Source organism: Rana temporaria, chromosome 4 (assembly GCF_905171775.1).
Source record: "Rana temporaria chromosome 4, aRanTem1.1, whole genome shotgun sequence".
NCBI classification, from domain to species: Eukaryota; Metazoa; Chordata; class Amphibia; order Anura; family Ranidae; genus Rana; species Rana temporaria.
In genome coordinates this window covers 460,996,701-461,013,626 of record NC_053492.1, presented here as the reverse complement: position 1 = coordinate 461,013,626, position 16,926 = coordinate 460,996,701, and the positions used below count along the sequence as shown (strand labels likewise).

At 45.5% G+C, this 16,926-nt stretch overlaps 1 protein-coding gene across 6 annotated transcripts in view; it reads left to right on the top strand.

Moving 5' to 3' along the window:
• CCDC88A (coiled-coil domain containing 88A) overlaps nucleotides 1–16,926 on the top strand; it is a 317,092-nt gene that overhangs the window by 103,940 nt on the left and 196,226 nt on the right. For all 6 annotated transcript variants that reach the window (XM_040351671.1, XM_040351670.1, XM_040351668.1 and 3 more), the window contains exons 4-6: nucleotides 8,652–8,721; nucleotides 10,510–10,568; nucleotides 14,660–14,743. In XM_040351671.1, the coding sequence (XP_040207605.1) occupies nucleotides 8,652–8,721; nucleotides 10,510–10,568; nucleotides 14,660–14,743 (213 nt within the window). The remainder of the gene's footprint in view (nucleotides 1–8,651; nucleotides 8,722–10,509; nucleotides 10,569–14,659; nucleotides 14,744–16,926) is intronic.

The following is a 16,926-nucleotide window of genomic DNA, read 5'->3' as shown; positions in this document are numbered from 1 at the left end:
CCCTGTACCTATCCTGTACTTGGTGTTTGATGCCGGTACAGAACTCGCAGCAGCTGCTTATGAAAGAATTTAAATCCGTCTCAACAGATTTGTAGAATTTTCTCCTCCAGTGTATTTCAGGTCATTGTCTGGTATTAGGAGGTCAATGCTACAAGTTCCAGTAGTCAGTAGGTTTTTCCTTTCTTTAAAGTGGAGGTTCACCCTATAAAAAAATTCTAACAATACATCCAGCCCAGTCCTGCATATAAAATGACACTAACCTTTTTTTTTCTTTGCCGTAGATATCGTTTAGCCGTGGAATTCACCGCGGCTTCCGGGTAGGGAATCCCGCGGGAGTGGGCGTTCCTATTGTCATGCCAATTGATTGACATGCTAAATGACGGCGCACACAGCGCGTCACGACTTCCCGAAGGAAGCTCGGCTCTATTCGGCGCCGGTGCGCAGGCGCCGAATAGAGCCCAGCCGACCCGAGCTTCCTTCGGGAAGTCGTGACGCGCTGTGTGCGCTGTCGTTTAGCATGTCAATCAATTGGCATGACAATAGGAACGCCCACTCCCGCGGGTTTCCCTTACCCGGAAGCCGCAGTGAATTCCACGGCTAAACAATATCTACGGCAAAGAAAAAAAAAAGGTCAGTGTCATTTTATATGCAGGACTGGGCTGGATGTATTGTTAGAAATTTTTTATAGGGTGAACCTCCACTTTAAGCCACGACTTTGCATTGACAGCCCTTTATGTGTAGTGCTCGAAAAACAAAATACGATATACTTGCTTTAATTTTGGTATATGTCCATCTGTAGCTGTCGGCTTGTTGTGGTTCATCCTCCACATACAGGTGGCGCTGCCCCAGCAGCCAATATGAAGGGGAAAATGGGAGTAAGCAGAGCTCTTGTTCTTTTGAGGCCTCTGTAGGTGTCACTAGCCATCTGTCATTAGCCATCTGATTGGACGCTGCTGCGCCTAATGACCACCCTGGCCATCTTTACAGGGGGCAGTGCTAACTGCATTTGCAAAGTGGCCAAGTCAGGGACAGGAACCTGTTGGTGAGGGACAGTGGGGTTGATTTACTAAAGGCAATTAGACTGTGCACTCTGCAAGTGCAGTTTCTCCAGAGCTTGGTTGAAGGTAAAGCTTTACTTGGGAAAGAAAACCCAATCACATGCAAGGAAAAAAAACAGCAACCTCAAACCAACCTCAATGGCCCGGATTCACATACAGCGGCGCATAGTTATACCGGCGTAGCGTATCGAATATACGCTACGCCGACATAGCGCAGAGCGGCGAGCACAGTATTCACAAAGCACTTGCTCCCAACATTGCGCCGGGGTAACGTAAATTCGTAGGCGTAAGCCAGCCTAATTCAAAGTAGGTGGAAGTTGGCGTGATCCATTTAAATGAACCGTGACTCCATGCAAATGATGGGCCGAACTAACTGCGCATGTGCCGTCCCGTGGACGCATCCCAGTGCGCATGCTCAGAATCACGTCGAAAATACTCCCTAAGATACGTCGAATCACTGCCTACGATGTGAACGTAACCTACGCCCATCCATATTCACGTACTACTACGTAAACAACGTAAAATACGATGGCTGTTCCCTGGTCCATACCTTTGCATGAGTTGCGCCTCATAGATGGGGAATAACTATAATCCGGACGTAAGCCTTACGTAAACCGCGTATATTAATGCGCCGGGCGCAAGTACTTCTGTAACTTACAAAGGTCCTGCCACACAGTGTCTCTCCATAGAGTAATATGCTCTAGCTTCTGCTGAGGAAAATATCAGTGATTATTCTTCATAGAGGAGACTCGCAACAATGGCACAACTAACCTTGATTACCATAGCTCCCAACTGTCCCTGATTTGGAACAAGGTCCCTCTGTCCCTCTTTCATCCTCATTTGTCACTCTTTTTGTTCTGATCTATATAGATGTATATAAAATGCACTTTTTATCTTTTAAAAAGTGTTAAAGCTTTCATCCAGTTTCTAAATTGCTGCATTTGTAATTTTCAAAAGCCCATTTAAAGGAATAGTAGTGGTAAAAAAAAAAAAGCACTTGTGGGTTTAAGTAACCCACAAGTGATTTTTTTACCACTACTATTTTTTTATACTGGAGTTTAAAAGAGAATTATTAAAAATAAAAAAATGATTCAAAGGGGGCGAGGAAGTGCCAGCTTGGCCCCTTCCAGTGTGGGGAATCTTGGGTAAAGGAGCCGCTGAATAGTTTGGGATCGGCGTATTAAGTTACCCTTTTTCTTTCTTGGTCTAGGGGTGACACCTGTGAGTGTAGGTACAGAGCGAGTGTCCAGACATCAGTTAAGTTTTCAATGCTTTATTCCAAGGCCCAATATGGCCAACATCAACATGGCACACAATAGAGAAAGGTTGATGAGCATAGAGAGAACTTTAGTATCAGGCCCTGGATATGAAGGAGAGCAAGCCTGCTCTCGGCAATAATTTAGCTCAGCTCGTCGCCACTCCAACTAGAGTGGGTAAAGTGCCCCCGGACAGGCGGTTGTCACAGGCCTGGCAGCCGGAGCGACACTTGCAAATCACTGGGAGGAACAGACCTCTGCCACAGGCCCGACTCAAGGCCTCTGCCACAGGCTCAACAATTTTGGATATGAAGGATTGAATGGAGCTAATCCTCCCAGTTAGTTTAAATAAGGGTCACCAATTGACAGCTTTAGTGTACCTGTCATGCAATGTGATGACCGGATCCCCGATGGTTCGCCTAGGCCTCCTGGACAACCTCTATCTCTAGGTTCTCCCCGAGCCGTTCCCCCACCGTGCAGCTCTCAGCTTAGGATCCTCTCAATGAAGGTCTGAGACCCAGGAAGTCGCTGGGGCCCCTCTCAATGCCAGGGTGAAGCTCGGCATGGTGCGCAACTTCGGTCAAGTAGACCACGGTGGCAGGGCCCATGGATGCGCGTACCCTGAAGGTGGATATACCGCACCTGGAACTCGGGCCCTGCACAGAACAGAACATGGTGGTTGCCACAGATATACCCCCCCCCAGCATGCCCAAAGAGGGAAACACTCCTCTGATTGGCTGCTGGGGAAGGTGGGTCTGTCAGGACCCCTCTATCGCCAACTGTCGCCCAGGGGTGGTAACACACCCCTGGAGCGCAGACTGACGTACAGGACAGTCCTGAATTGACACCAGCCCAAATTTCAGAAAATTGTGGATGGAAGCAAACTAACTCTCCCATTCCCATTAACTTTAGCGTAGTGCCCATACTGAAAGTAAGGGGGCGCTACAGATGTAGTCTTCCTCCTTTTAAAGGAACACTAAAGCTTAGTTTTTTTTTATTTAGAAACCTGGTGAGGCTGGGTGTGGAAATAAGAACTCGGCTAACTAACAAACATGAGGCGAAAAGAGGGGAACAAACCAAATGCTTGAACAGGCTTCTGGCCCTGATTTGGGAATGCACCACAAACTAAGGTGTACCTCCTGGAACAAAAAAAGTGTGAAAAAGCCATGATGGAAGCACCTATTCCATGATTCATGTGCCACATACTAGTTCTGGAAATGGTGTGCAATATAGGAGGGGTAGCTTTTGTCAGGTGCTTAGTCCATGTCATCGCATCAGCTGTTGGGGTGCTTAAAGGTGGAAGTTGAGAAATTGTGTCTTCGCACACTCCCCGGTAGAGTCATTTTTGTACATTAGCCAGCTCACTCTCCCATAAGCTATGAGCAAGGCGGCTGTCCTGCGGTTAAAGACTAGTATTACTATTCTTCTGCCAATTATATGTCTCATGCTCCACTTATCCCAAAAGCCAAGTGTGCGATATCGTATGATTCTAAAGAGGAAGAGGAGGCTCAGCCGGCAACATCAATCACACCACGCTGTCATCTGCCTCTTCCTAAGTGAACATGGAGGGGTCTATTAACGGTACAAACCTCCAAACCTGTGCTTCCGCCCTGGGTGCACAGAATACTACTATTGTTCCCTGAACTTGAATTAATCCATATGTGTTCTGGAGACGTCTGCTTTACTAAGATATGGGCTTTTTTTGTGGTTTACACAATTGAAATCTGACGTTCCTTGAAAGTCAATGTAAAATACACACACTGCTTAAAGCCAGAAACATGCGGCGGGTAGGTCTATGGGCTGGCTAAAAGATAGATATAAAAAAAGCCATTTTAGGACGTTCTATTTAACTGCTTTTGTTTTGTAATTTAAACATTTTCTTGGATGTTGTTCTTTTTGTGGTGTTAAATTTTTAAAGAGTATATAAACCCAAAAATAAAAATGTAATAGAAATGCAAGATAAATACAATGGCCCGGATTCACATACATTGGCTCATATTTATGCCGGTGTAGCGTATGGAATATACGCTACGCAGACGCAGCGCAGAGAGGCAAGCACAGTTTTCACAAAGCACTTGCTCTCACTCGCTCTCAAATCTACACTGGGTTTTCTCGGCGTAAGCCAGCGTAGGTGGAAGTGGGCGTGAGCCATGCTAATGAGGCGTGACCCCATGCAAATGATGGGCCAAGCGCCGTAGAAGTACTTAAAACGAACGGCGCATGCGCCGTCCCGTGGCCGCATCCCAGTGCGCATGCTCAGAATCACGTCGAAACAACTGCCTAAGATACGTCGAATCACTGCTTACGGCGTGTACGTAACCTACGCCCAGCCATATTCACGTACTACGTAAACGACGTAAAATACGACGGCTTGTGTTTCCTGGTCCATACCTTTGCATGAGTTGCGCCTCCTATATGGGGAATAACTTTACGCCGGACGTACGACTTGCGCAAACCGCGTATATTATGCGCCGGGCGCAAGTACGTTCGTGAATCGACGTATCTCCCTCATTTCCATATTTGAATAGGAAATCAATGGGAGTGCCCCTTGCGGCCAGCGTAAATATGCGCCCACGAAACGCCAGCGTAGGAAAGTTACGTCGGTCGGATGAAGCCTATTTTCAGGCGTATGTTGGTTTCAGAGTCCGGCGCATAGCTACGACGGCGCATATTTGCACTTACGTGGCGTATCTGTAGATACGTCGGCGTAAGTGCTTTGTGAATCCGGGCCAATTAATACAAGTCCCCCAAATGTGGTGACTGCATTGTTTACATCTTTGTTCTTCTGTTTGTACTATATAATGTTTGCCGCAGCATGTGTACAATCCCATCCAGCTGCCTTTGCAGCATAACCACATTTCCCGACCGATCGATAGCCGAATGAATCATAAGACGGCCTCCCGTGATCGCGCCCACTGAAGGGCGCAGATGGCACGCTCTGTGATCAGTGTCCTGAGGACACTGCTGATCACAAGATTGAGGTAAAGAGCCAATCGGTGGACTCTTTACCAAGTGATCAGCTGTGTCCAATAACAGCTGATCACGGATATAAATAGAAGCCGGTTATCGGCATTCCTTTCCTCATGCTGACAGTATGAGGAGAGGAGAAGAGTCGTAACCGGCTTCTCTAAAAGGAACATGTACACTGATAATCAGGGCATTGATAATCCGTGTTCTGCTTATCAGTGCAGTCCCAACAGTATCCACCAGTGCTGCCAATCTGTGCCCTCCAGTGCCGCCTCATCAGTGTCTCCCCATCAGTGCTCACCAGTGCCCACCAGTGCTGCCTGATCAGTGCCCACCAGTGCTGCCTGATCAGTGCCCACCAGTGCTGCCTGATCAGTGCCCACAAGTGCTGCCTGATCAGTGCCCACCAGTGCTGCCTCATCAGTGCCCACCAGTGCTGCCTCATCCGTGCTGCCTCATCAGTGCCCACCAGTGCTGCCTCATCAGTGCTGCTTCAGTGCCCACCAGTGCCGCCCCACCAGTGCTTGCCTCATCATTGCCCACCAGTGATGCCTCATCAGTGCCGACCAGTGCTGCCTCAATGGCCACCAGTGCCGCCCCACAAGTGCTGCCTCATCAGTGCCCACCAGTGCCGTGCCTCATCAGTGCCCACCAAATTAATGGTTTCCATCTTGGTCAGATGAGGCAAATGAGGCAAAGGTTCACTTTGCAAAGAATACCCAATCACATTCAAGGTTAATAAAAAAAAAAACAGCATTTTTGCTTGCACATGATTGGATGATGGAAGTCAGCAGAGCCTCCCCTCATTTACTAAGCTCTGAAGCAAATTCCATTGCGGAACACAACTGCACTTGCAAAGTACACACTCTATTTGCCTTTTGTAAATCAACCTCGTTGTATTCTGATTTTTTTTTTATTCTGGGCCATTGAAAACCATGTATGTATTCTGAAAAATGGATGGAAAAGGCTGCAGGCGCCATGGTACTAAAGCACAGATGGAAGCTGTCCGTTGATTACAATGGCACAGATTTCCCATTGCTCTTTCTGTACGGTTTGCTTTGTTTCCAAACATTGGCAAATCCCGTACAATGGAAATGGGCCTTAAAGGCATGCCAAGACTGGAAGCTCATTATTTCTCCGCAGAGAGTTTTTAAATGCGGCTCTGCCATAAGGACATTAAAGCGGAGGTTCACACAAAAAGTGAACCTCCGCTTTTTGGATCCCTCCCCCCGTCCGGTGTCATATTTGGCACCTTTCAGGGGGGTGCAGGTATTTGCACCACTTCCGGTTTCTGACTCCCGCAGGATCCCAGCCTCGTGACGTCACCCCCCCCCCCACCCCCACTGTCTTCTGGGAAACACTGTTCCCAGTAGAAAGCAGGGACCAGTGACGGCGCGCCGCGATCCTCGCGCGTGCGCAGTAGGGAATCGGGCAGTGAAGCCGCAAGGCTTCACTGCCTGATTCCCTCACCGAGGATGGCGGCAGAAGCAGCCGAGGACCGAGCGATTGCTCAGCCTCGTCTGCTGACATTGCGGGCGTGCTGGACATGTAAGTGTCCATTTTTTACAAGTCAGCAGCTGCAGTAATTGTAGCTGCTCGCTTTTAACCACTTGAGACCCACGCTGTCGACGAAAGACGTCCACAGTGCTGCTCTCAACTGCCGGGTGGACATCCCTGGACGTCCTTTTATTTGCATTCACCGCACGCGCAGCAGGGAAAAACTGTGCCCGGCGCATCGCTGAAATGCCGATGCGCGTGCCTGGCGGCCGCAATGTCCGCCAGGTTCCCGCGAACGGCAGTGACAGAGCAGGGACGTGGAGCTCTGTGTGTAAACACAGAGCTCCACCTCCTGTCAGGGAGAGAGGAGACCGATGCTGTGTCCCTCGTACATAGGGACACAGATCGGTCACCTCCCCCAGTCAGAATCGCTCCCAGGGAATACGTTTAACCCCTTCCAAGACCCCTAGTGTTAACCCCTTCCCTGCCAGTCACATTTATACAGTAATCAGTGCATTACTATAGCACTGTTCGCTGTGTAAATGTGAATGGTTCCAAAATTGTGTCAAAAGTGTCCGATGTGTCCGCCGCAAAATCGCAGGCCTGACAAAACTCGCAGATCGCCGCCATTACTAGTAAAACAATTTTTTTTTTTTTATAAATCTATCCCCTATTTTGTAGGCACTATAACTTTTGCGCAAAACAATCAATAAACGCTTATTGCGATTTAGTTTTTTTACCAAAAATATGTAGAAGAATACGTATCGGCCTAAACTGAGGGAAAAAATATAGTTTACAAAAAAAAAAAAAAATTGGGATATTATTATAACAAAAAGTAAAAAATATTGTGTTTTTTTTCAAAATGTTCTGCCTTTTTTGTTTATAGGAAAAAATAAAAACCGCAGAGGTGATCAAATACCACCAAAAGAAAGCTCTATTTGTGGGTAAAAAAATGATGAAAATATAATTTGGGTACAGTGTTGTATGACCGCGCAATTGTCATTCAAAATACATCAGCGCTGAAAGCTGAAAATTGGTCTGGGCAGGAAGGGGGTTTAAGTGCCCAGTAATGAAGTGGTTAAAAAAAAAGAAGGTGCACCTCCGCTTTAAGTATTTTGGTTATTTTGCTGTATGACGTGTATATACTTTATTGTGAGATATTTGCTAAGCATTGTCAGCTCTTCTAAGCAGGGCCCTCTTGTATTTTATTACCGTATTTATCGGGGTATTGCGCACTCCGGCGTATAGCACGCACCCCTAATTTTGACCCGTTTTTCCTGTAAAAAAACATTTTATGAAATTTTACTACTTATAGTTTTGTTGTCTTGCCCGGCGGCCTTGTCCGGTCCGGCGTCCTTGTCCGGTCCGGCGTCCGTCTGCGGCCTCGGTGGTGTCCTCCCGGCTTCTCCCGCGCTGTCTTCATGTCGAATCCCCGCTTCCCGCGCTCAGTTTGAAGCCTCCGCCGACGTATACCGAGCGCATTACACTCGGGTATATTCGGCCAGGCTCGGCTTCTCACACACAAACGTCACAGAGCGTGACTACGAGTGAAGCCGAGCCTGGCCGAATGTACCCGAGCGTACTGCGCTCGGTATATGTCGGCGCAGGCATTCAAACACGGCGCGGGAAGCGGGTATCGGCGTATATCACGCACACGCGATTTTGCCCCGATTTTCAGGGCAAAAAAGTGCGCGATATACGCCGATAAATATGATATATTGTAATTGTACTGTCTCCCCTCGTGCTGTAAAGCGCTGTGTGAACTGTTGGCACCATATAAATCCTGTATTATAATAATAATAATAATTATAATAATAGTTCTTGTCGTATTTGCTAAGAATTGTCAGTGATATCTCCTTTTCTTTCTTTTCAGGAATCTTTACAGCAGTTGGTTATGATGTCTTTACCGAATGTTTTAACAATTGGAAAAAATCCTTTTTCTGGTGAGTAATGATGAATATTTCTAGTAAACCTACACAGCCACAGTAGGTGTGTGTATGAAGATATATATTTGTAGCACAAGGTTTTTCCTCACAAATTTACTTGCCATGAATACTTTTCATGGTTGATTTGATGGAGATCTATTGATTTTTCACCAAGTTTGGCCTTGTTGCACTTTCTCTTCTACCACTAGGTGTCCGGGGACTTGGTTGTACTAGATATGAGAAGGGCAATGCAAGGTCAGGTTATGGATATATGGGGTATCTCAGCCAATGGGCTGGGATTTCCTTAAATCCCTTGGCCTGCTGGGAGCGCCTTCCAGGTGATCTGTGTTCTGTGCCACCTGGACTTCTAGCAGCTCTTTTACTAGCGGCGGCCCAGTCTTCCCCGTCGGCTTCTTCCCTCTTCTCTTGTCCCGATGTTGACACGATGATCTCTCCCACTGTAATGCCGTGTGTGTGGTGCGCAATGACTTATATAGGCTTGGGGCAGGGTCACCGGGTGATGTCCCCCGGTGACCCCGCCCCATAGGACATCACAGTCCCATTGGGAAGAAGCCGACGGGAAAGACCAGGCCGCCGCTAGTAAAAGAGCTGCAAGAAGATAGCGGAGCCCGGCAGAAAGCACCGGAGAGCGCGGAGAAGGCACCGGGGAGTGGGAAGAAGACCCCCAAAGTCGGAAGAAGACCCTCGGAGCTGCCTAATTACTTTAAAAACCAGTGTAGTGTGTTTTTTTTTTCTTGACACTTTTTTTCCCACCCAGGTGAATGGGTAGGGGTATGATGTACCCCATACTCATTCACATAGGGTGTGAGGCCGGGATCTGGGGGCCCCCTTATTAAAGGGGGCTCCCAGATTCCGATAAGCCCCCCAGCCACAGACAACCAACGGCCAGGGTTGTCGGGAAGGGGCCCTTGTCCTCATCAACATGGGGGCAAGGTGCTTTGGGGTGGGGGGTGCAGGGCCCCCCTGCCCCAAAGCACCCACCCCCCAAGTTGATGGCATGTGGCCTGGTATGGCTCACGAGGGGGGGCGCTAGCTCGTCCCCACCCCCTTTCCTAACCAGCCTGGCTGGTGCTCAGATAAGGGTCTGGTATGGATTTTGGGGGGACCCCACGCCATTTTTTTTAGGCGGGGGTTCCCCTTAAAACCCTTAACAGACCGATGGGCCCGGAATGCCAAAGAAGGGGGAACCTATGACGTTTTTTTTTTTTCAAAAAAACAATTGGTGTGGAATTCCCCCTAATTATTGGGGCATCAAAATCGGCGTCTCTGCTCATTGAAGTCATACTTCAAGTCGTGGGGGAAAGTCAGATCCACAGTCGTATGACGGTCTTGTTAAAATCGCGGCAAAATTGCGCGACTTTGAAGTCGCATAAGTGTGAAAGCGGCCCTGTGGAGTGTTTTCCCATCGCTACATGGAACGTCCACTCTTCTTTTCTGATTATAGTTTGTTTATTGGATCCAATTTTGGAATGGTAGTTTTGAGGAGCGTCCCATTCCTATTTACCGGTTAACCCTCTGACATGAAGGAGGATACCATTACCGGCCAAACTGGAGTTCTGATTATGAAAGCAGATGACAGTTTCTGGTGAAATTATTTAACATAATCCAGCATTATGAAGGTGATTAAACATCCGGCAGCCGATCTCCCCTGTGCTTATCCTTGCAGTTTTTTTTAGCAAAGTGCAGCACACAGCTAAAATACAATTGTGATGATACAATAATGGTTTGGATTTCTACCAAGCAGATATCATTTTCATTTTACTTTTTTTTTTTTTTTTCTACCAGAGCAAGGTACAGAAGAGATGAAGAAGATGTTGCTGCTTATGCTGGGCTGTGCGGTTCAGGTAAACCACAGTTCTCATGCTAATTAGTGTAACTTTATCATATCACACACCTTCAGTAAATTTAAAGAGGATCTAAATACATTTTTGTACTTTTGAATGAAGTAGGGAAGTGCCCCTACCGCCAGTGCCAGTGTCCCTACCCATCACGGCGGACTGTGCCCAGGCAGCCTATAGGTACTAGATCCCCTGGACCTGTAAATCGCCCTACCAAAAGCTCCAGGCAATATATAATCTCCAATGAGAATTTCAAGCTTCACCTGCCTTTGTCCTGCCCTTTGTTTACCATTGCAGAGATTTCCTGTTCATTTCCTCTTCTACTATAGCCAGACAGGAAGTGAGAGAGAATCTCTGAAAATTAAAAGGAATTCCTTGGTGCCCCCAGGTCACCAGAACTAGTGTCGCCATTGGAAGATTTCCCCTCTATTACTTTCCTGGGGAAAACCCAACATTTGGGGTTTTCTTTTATTTTCACTGTCACCACGAACAGGACAACAGAGGGGGTGAATCTCCTTAATGGGAGGAATAGACGGCAATAAAAACTCTATCCAAAACTAAAAATAAAATAAAAAATGTTGCCTTTAGTTATACTTTTAATGGTACTCTAGGGAAAAAAATTAGCATTTATTCCTTGCAGTGTGAGGGGAGCCCCAATGCAAGAGTAGTTTTCATATTTTCCCGGAGTTTAGCTTTAAAAGGAAACTTTGCATCCCCTAACTACTAAGCCAAAAGTAAAGAGACCTACAATGTCAAAGTCTTCCATTCTCAGTTGTGCGTAAATATCTAAGGTTTTTTTTTTTTTTTTGAAAGCAGTGAGGCGACTGTTTAATTTAGGGAATAAATTCTGTGTCTATGCTCTGATTTTGCCACCCCAGAATATATTTCCACATAGAGAAGGTCAGATATAGCTGGACAAGACAGTGGTAACAGCAACTCTGGAAAGTAATTACCATATATACTCAAGTATAAGCCGAGTTTTTAAGCACATTTTTTTCTCCCCCTCGGCTTATACTCGAATCACTTTTTTGCGCCTGATCTCCCGGACTTTGGGGGCCCGGTGCTGGGCACCCCTTCCATAAACTCCCATGTTAAACGGTAATTTCTCTGGTGATTTTGGGGACCCGGTACTGGCCGGTTGTAGGTCCTCTGAACCCAGAACTTGGCAGACTTGTAGCACCATTTCTCCTCTACAAGTGTGCAAAGTTTGTTGTCTGGGGGACCTACAGGTGGGAAGCACCGATTTTTCAAAGCCGGATACCCCTTCCATAGACTCCCATGTTAAACGTCAGTCTAGTCATGGGCACAGTGAGGCATGGACACAGTGAGGCAAAGTGTGGAATGCTGATGGACACCCTAGGCTTATATTCGAGTCAATACGTTTTCCCATTTTTTTTTGTGGTAAAATTAGGTGCCTCGGCTTATATTCGGGTCGGCTTATACTTGAGTATATACGGTATACATAAACTGAGATGGGATAATATTTATAGTTTATTTTAAAAAAAATATTATAGATATATATATATATATATATATATATATATATATATATATATATATATATATATATATGCATTATGCTCTTCAAAGCAACTCAGAAGTGCATTCAGTAAAATAAACATCATATGCCTCATTTTCTCCGGCTTTATGTACCAGCTACATACAGTGCACATGTAAAGTATTTACAGCGCTTCACTTTTTCCAAATTTTGTTATGTTTCAGCTTTATCCCAAAATGGATTAAATTCATTATTTTCTTAAAAATTCTACAAACAATACCCCATAATGACAACAAAAAAGAAGTTTGAAATCTTTGTTTTTTTATAAAAAAAAATAAAAAAAAAATACCATGTCATAAGTATTCACAGCCTTTGCCATGACACTCATGAGCTCAGGTGCGTCCTGTTTCCACTGATCATCCTTGAGATGTTTCTACATCTTGATTTGGAGTCCACCTCTGGTAAATTCAGTTGATTGGACATGATTTGGAAAGGCACACACCAGACTACATAAGGTCCCACAGTTAACAGTGCATGTCAGAGCACAAACCAAGCCATGAAGTCCAAGGGATTGTCTGTAGACCTCCCAGACAGGATTGTATGGAGGCAAAGATCGGGGGTAGGGTACAGAAAATTTTCTGCAGTATTGAAGGTACCACAGTGGCCTTCATTATTCATAAAAATAGAATGTTTGAAACCACCAGGACTTTTCCTATAGCGGGCCACCTGGCCAAAATGAGCGATCGGAGGAGAATGGCCTTAGTCAGGGAGGTGACCAAGAACCTGATGGTCACTCTGACAGAGCTCCAGCATTTCTCTGTTGAGAGAGGAGAACCGTCCAGAAGAACAACCATCTCTGCAGCACTCCACCAATCAGGCCTGTATGGTAGAGTGGCCAGGCGGAAAGTCACTCCTCGGGAAAAGGCACATGACAGCCCAGCTGGAGTTTGCCAAGAGGCATCTGAAGGACTCTCGGACAATGAGAAACAAAATTCTCTGGTCTGATGAAACAAAGATTGAACTCTTTGGCCTGAATGGAAATCGTCATGTGAGGAGGAAACCAGGCGCCGCTCATCACCTGGCCAGTACCATCCCTAAAGTGAAGCATGGTGGTGGCAGCATCATGCTGTGGGGATGTTTTTCAGCAGCAGGAACTGGGAAACTAGTCAGGATTGAGGGAAAGATGAATACAGCAATGTAAAGAGACATCCTTGATGAAAACCTGCTCCAGAGCGCTCTGGATCTCAGACTGGGTCGAAGGTTTCTTCTCCAACAGGACAACGACCCTAAGCACACAGCCAATTTAACAAATGAGTGGCTATGTGACAACTCTGTGAATGTCTTCGAGTGGCCAAACCAGAGTCCAAACTTGAACCCGATTGAACATCTCTGGAGAGATCTGAAAATGGCTGTGCACCGATGCTCCCCATCCAACCTGATGGAGCTTGAGAGGTCCTGCAAAGAAGAATGGGAGAAACTGCCCAAAAATAGGTGTGTCAAGCTTGTAGCATCATATTCGGAAAGACTTGAGGCTGTAATTGGTGCCAAAGGGGCTTCAACAAAGTATTGAGCAAAGGCTGTGAATATGTACTGTACGTGGGATTTTTTTTATTTTTAATACATTTGCAAAGGTTTCAAACAAACTTCTTTTACATTGTCATTGTGGGAATTGTATGTAGAATTTTAACCACTTAAGGACCCCTTCACGCCGATATACGTCGGCAGAAGGGACGATTGGGCACAGGCAAGTACCTGTACGTTTCCTTATAGAGCCCAGGGTCGCGGTGGCGTGCTCGTGACCTGGTCATGTTCTCCGGTGTCCCACGAGCTGAAGAACAGGGAGAGGTAAGTGTAAACAAACCTTTCCCCGTTCCTCCTAGTGTGGCTGTCACTGATCACCTGTTCCCTGTGTTAGGGAACGACGATCAGTGACGTCGCACGCACAAAAAAAAATCACTGATCGCCGATATTACTAGTAAAAAAATTTTTTTTTATAAAAATGCCATAAAATTATCTCCTATTTTGTAAATGCTATAACTTTTGCACAAACCAATCAATAAATGCTTATTGCGATTTTTTATTTTTATTTTTTTAACAAAAATATGTAGCAGAATACGTATCGGCCTAAACTGAGGAAAAACTATTTTTTTATATATATATTTTTGGGGGATATTTATTATATCAAAAAGTTAAAAATATTGAATTTTTTTCAAAATTGTCGCTCTATTTTTGTTTATGGCACAAAAAATAAAAACCGCAGAGGTGATCAAATACCACCAAAAGAAAGCTCTATTTGTGGGAAAAAAAGGACGCCAATTTTGTTTGGGAGCCACGTCGCACGACCGCGCAATTGTCAGTTAAAACGACGCAGTGCCAAATCGCAAAAAGGGGCCAGGTCTTTTACCTGCATAATGGTCTGGGTCTTAAGTGGTTAAGGAAAATAACACATTTAATCCATTTTGGAATAAGGCTGTAACAGAAAATGTGAAAAAACTGAATACTTTCCGGATGCACTCTATGCATATGAAAATGTATTTTACGCTTGTGCACTCTAAGATAACATAACATTGCCTATTTTTTTTATTTTATATTGTAACAGTGCTCAAGAAAAGAAGAGTTTATTGATCAAATACAAGACTTGAATTTCGACACGAAGGCAGCTGTCGCAGCTCACATCCAAGAGGTATTATTTCTATTTGTCACAGGCCGTTATTTGTTTTTTTGTTGTTTTTTTTGCATTTTTGTTTAAAACTTTTTTTTTTTTTATGCATTTTACAAAACTTAGAGAGGTTGGGAAAAGTGCTGAGCGGTTGGCAGAGGAGGAAGATCACATGAGCGATGAATAGAATTCAGATAAGCAGCTGTATCCTGCCTTACATGCCGAATAATCTTGATCTAAATGGCCGGTTTTACCGCGGATCTACAAGGTTTTCGGTAGTTAAAGGCCAGCTGTTGTGAATAATTCACAGAACGTCCTGAGGTTATAATGCGCGGCTTGCTTATTATTGCTGTTATGGGCGCCAACAATGGGATTACAGTTTGAGTGAAAAGGGAAACGTATTGGAGAACTAATTGAGTACACTAGAGCATTGTGATTCGTAAAATATTTATCTTGATTGGAATAAAATAAAAACAAAGCCAAGACCTCCATTTCTGCTGTTGGCTACTAGCAACTCCGCCCCCGTCTCCACCCCATAATACTCCATGCAGTCATCCATGGTGACCTTTTTTAACCACTTAACCCCCGGACCATATTGTTGGTCAAAGACCAGAGCACTTTTTGCGATTCGGCACTGCGTCGCTTTAACCGACAATTGCGCGGTCGTGCGACGTGGCTCCCAAACAAAATTGGCGTCCTTTTTTTCCCACAAATAGAGCTTTCTTTTGGTGGTATTTGATCACCTCTGCGGTTTTTAGTTTTTGCGCTATAAACAAACATAGAGCGACAATTTTGAAAAAATGAATATTTTTTACTTTTTGCTATAATAAATATCCCCCAAAAATATATATATATATATATATATATATATATATATATATATATATATATATATATATATATATATATATAAAAAAATTCCTCAGTTTAGGCCGATATGTATTCTTCTACATATTTTCCGTAAAAAAAATCGCAATAAGCGTTTATTGATTGGTTTGCGCAAAAGTTATAGCGTTTACAAAATAGGGGATAGTTTTATGGCATTTTTATTAATATTTTTTTTTTACTAGTAAAGGCGGCGATCAGCGATTTTTTTTTTTTCGGTACTGCGACATTATGGCGGACACTTCGGACACATTTTTGGGACCATTGGCATTTTTATAGCGATCAGTGCTATAAAAATGCATTGGATTACTATATAAATGCCACTGGCAGGGAAGGGGTTAACACTAGGGGGCAGGGAAAGGGTTAAGTATGTTCCCTAGGTGTGTTCTAACTGTAGGGGGGGGTGGATTGTATGAACAGATGATCAGGCATTTCTCCCCTGACAGGACCGGGAGCTGTGTGTTTACACACACAGCTCCCGGTCCCCGGTCCGTCCCCGGTCCGTGCGCGTGCCCCTTATTGGCTGCCCAGCAGAGCCGACCTGCCGCCGTATAACTGAGGTGGCTGGTCGGCAAGCAGTTAAAGAGGAACTAAACTCTCTCAATCAATATTAACTATTTGTATTCCTTCTGCTGCTAGTTTTAGTAAATAGATAGTAAGCTATATTTTACGTTTTTTGTTTTTGAAATTTCTTCAGTTGCTTCCTGGTTTCTGGCCTAGGCTAAAATAATGTCATACATCCCAGGGGTCTTCATGGGAGGCCTCCTGTCCAGCTAAGCACACCCTCCTGTCTGCATGCCTGAGCCAAGGGCAGATGGATTATAGAAAGTAAATAATATATACAGTGGAACCTCGGATTGCGAGTAACGCGGTTAACGAGCGTTTTGCTAAAAATAAAAAATTAAAATCCTGACTCAGTTTGCAAGTGTTGTCTCGCAAAACGAGTAGGACGTTTCGAATCTTTCCAGGGGGTTTCCGAGGGCAGCCGAACAATCTAAGTATTTCCGAGTCTCTCCGGCACCCCCAACCTCTGGCCACATGTGGTATTTGTGCCCCCTGAAATGCAGGCTGGCCTGTGCCCCCTGAAAAGCAGGCTGGCCTGTGCCCCCTGAAACGCAGGCTGGCCTGTGCCCCCTGAAACGCAGGCTGGCCTGTGCCCCCTGAAACGCAGGCTGGCCTGTGCCCCCTGAAACGCAGGCTGGCCTGTGCCCCCTGAAACGCAGGCTGGCCTGTGCCCCCTGAAACGCAGGCTGGCCTGTGCCCCCTGAAACGCAGGCTGGCCTGTGCCCCCTGAAAGGCAGGCTGGCCTGTGCCCCCTGAAA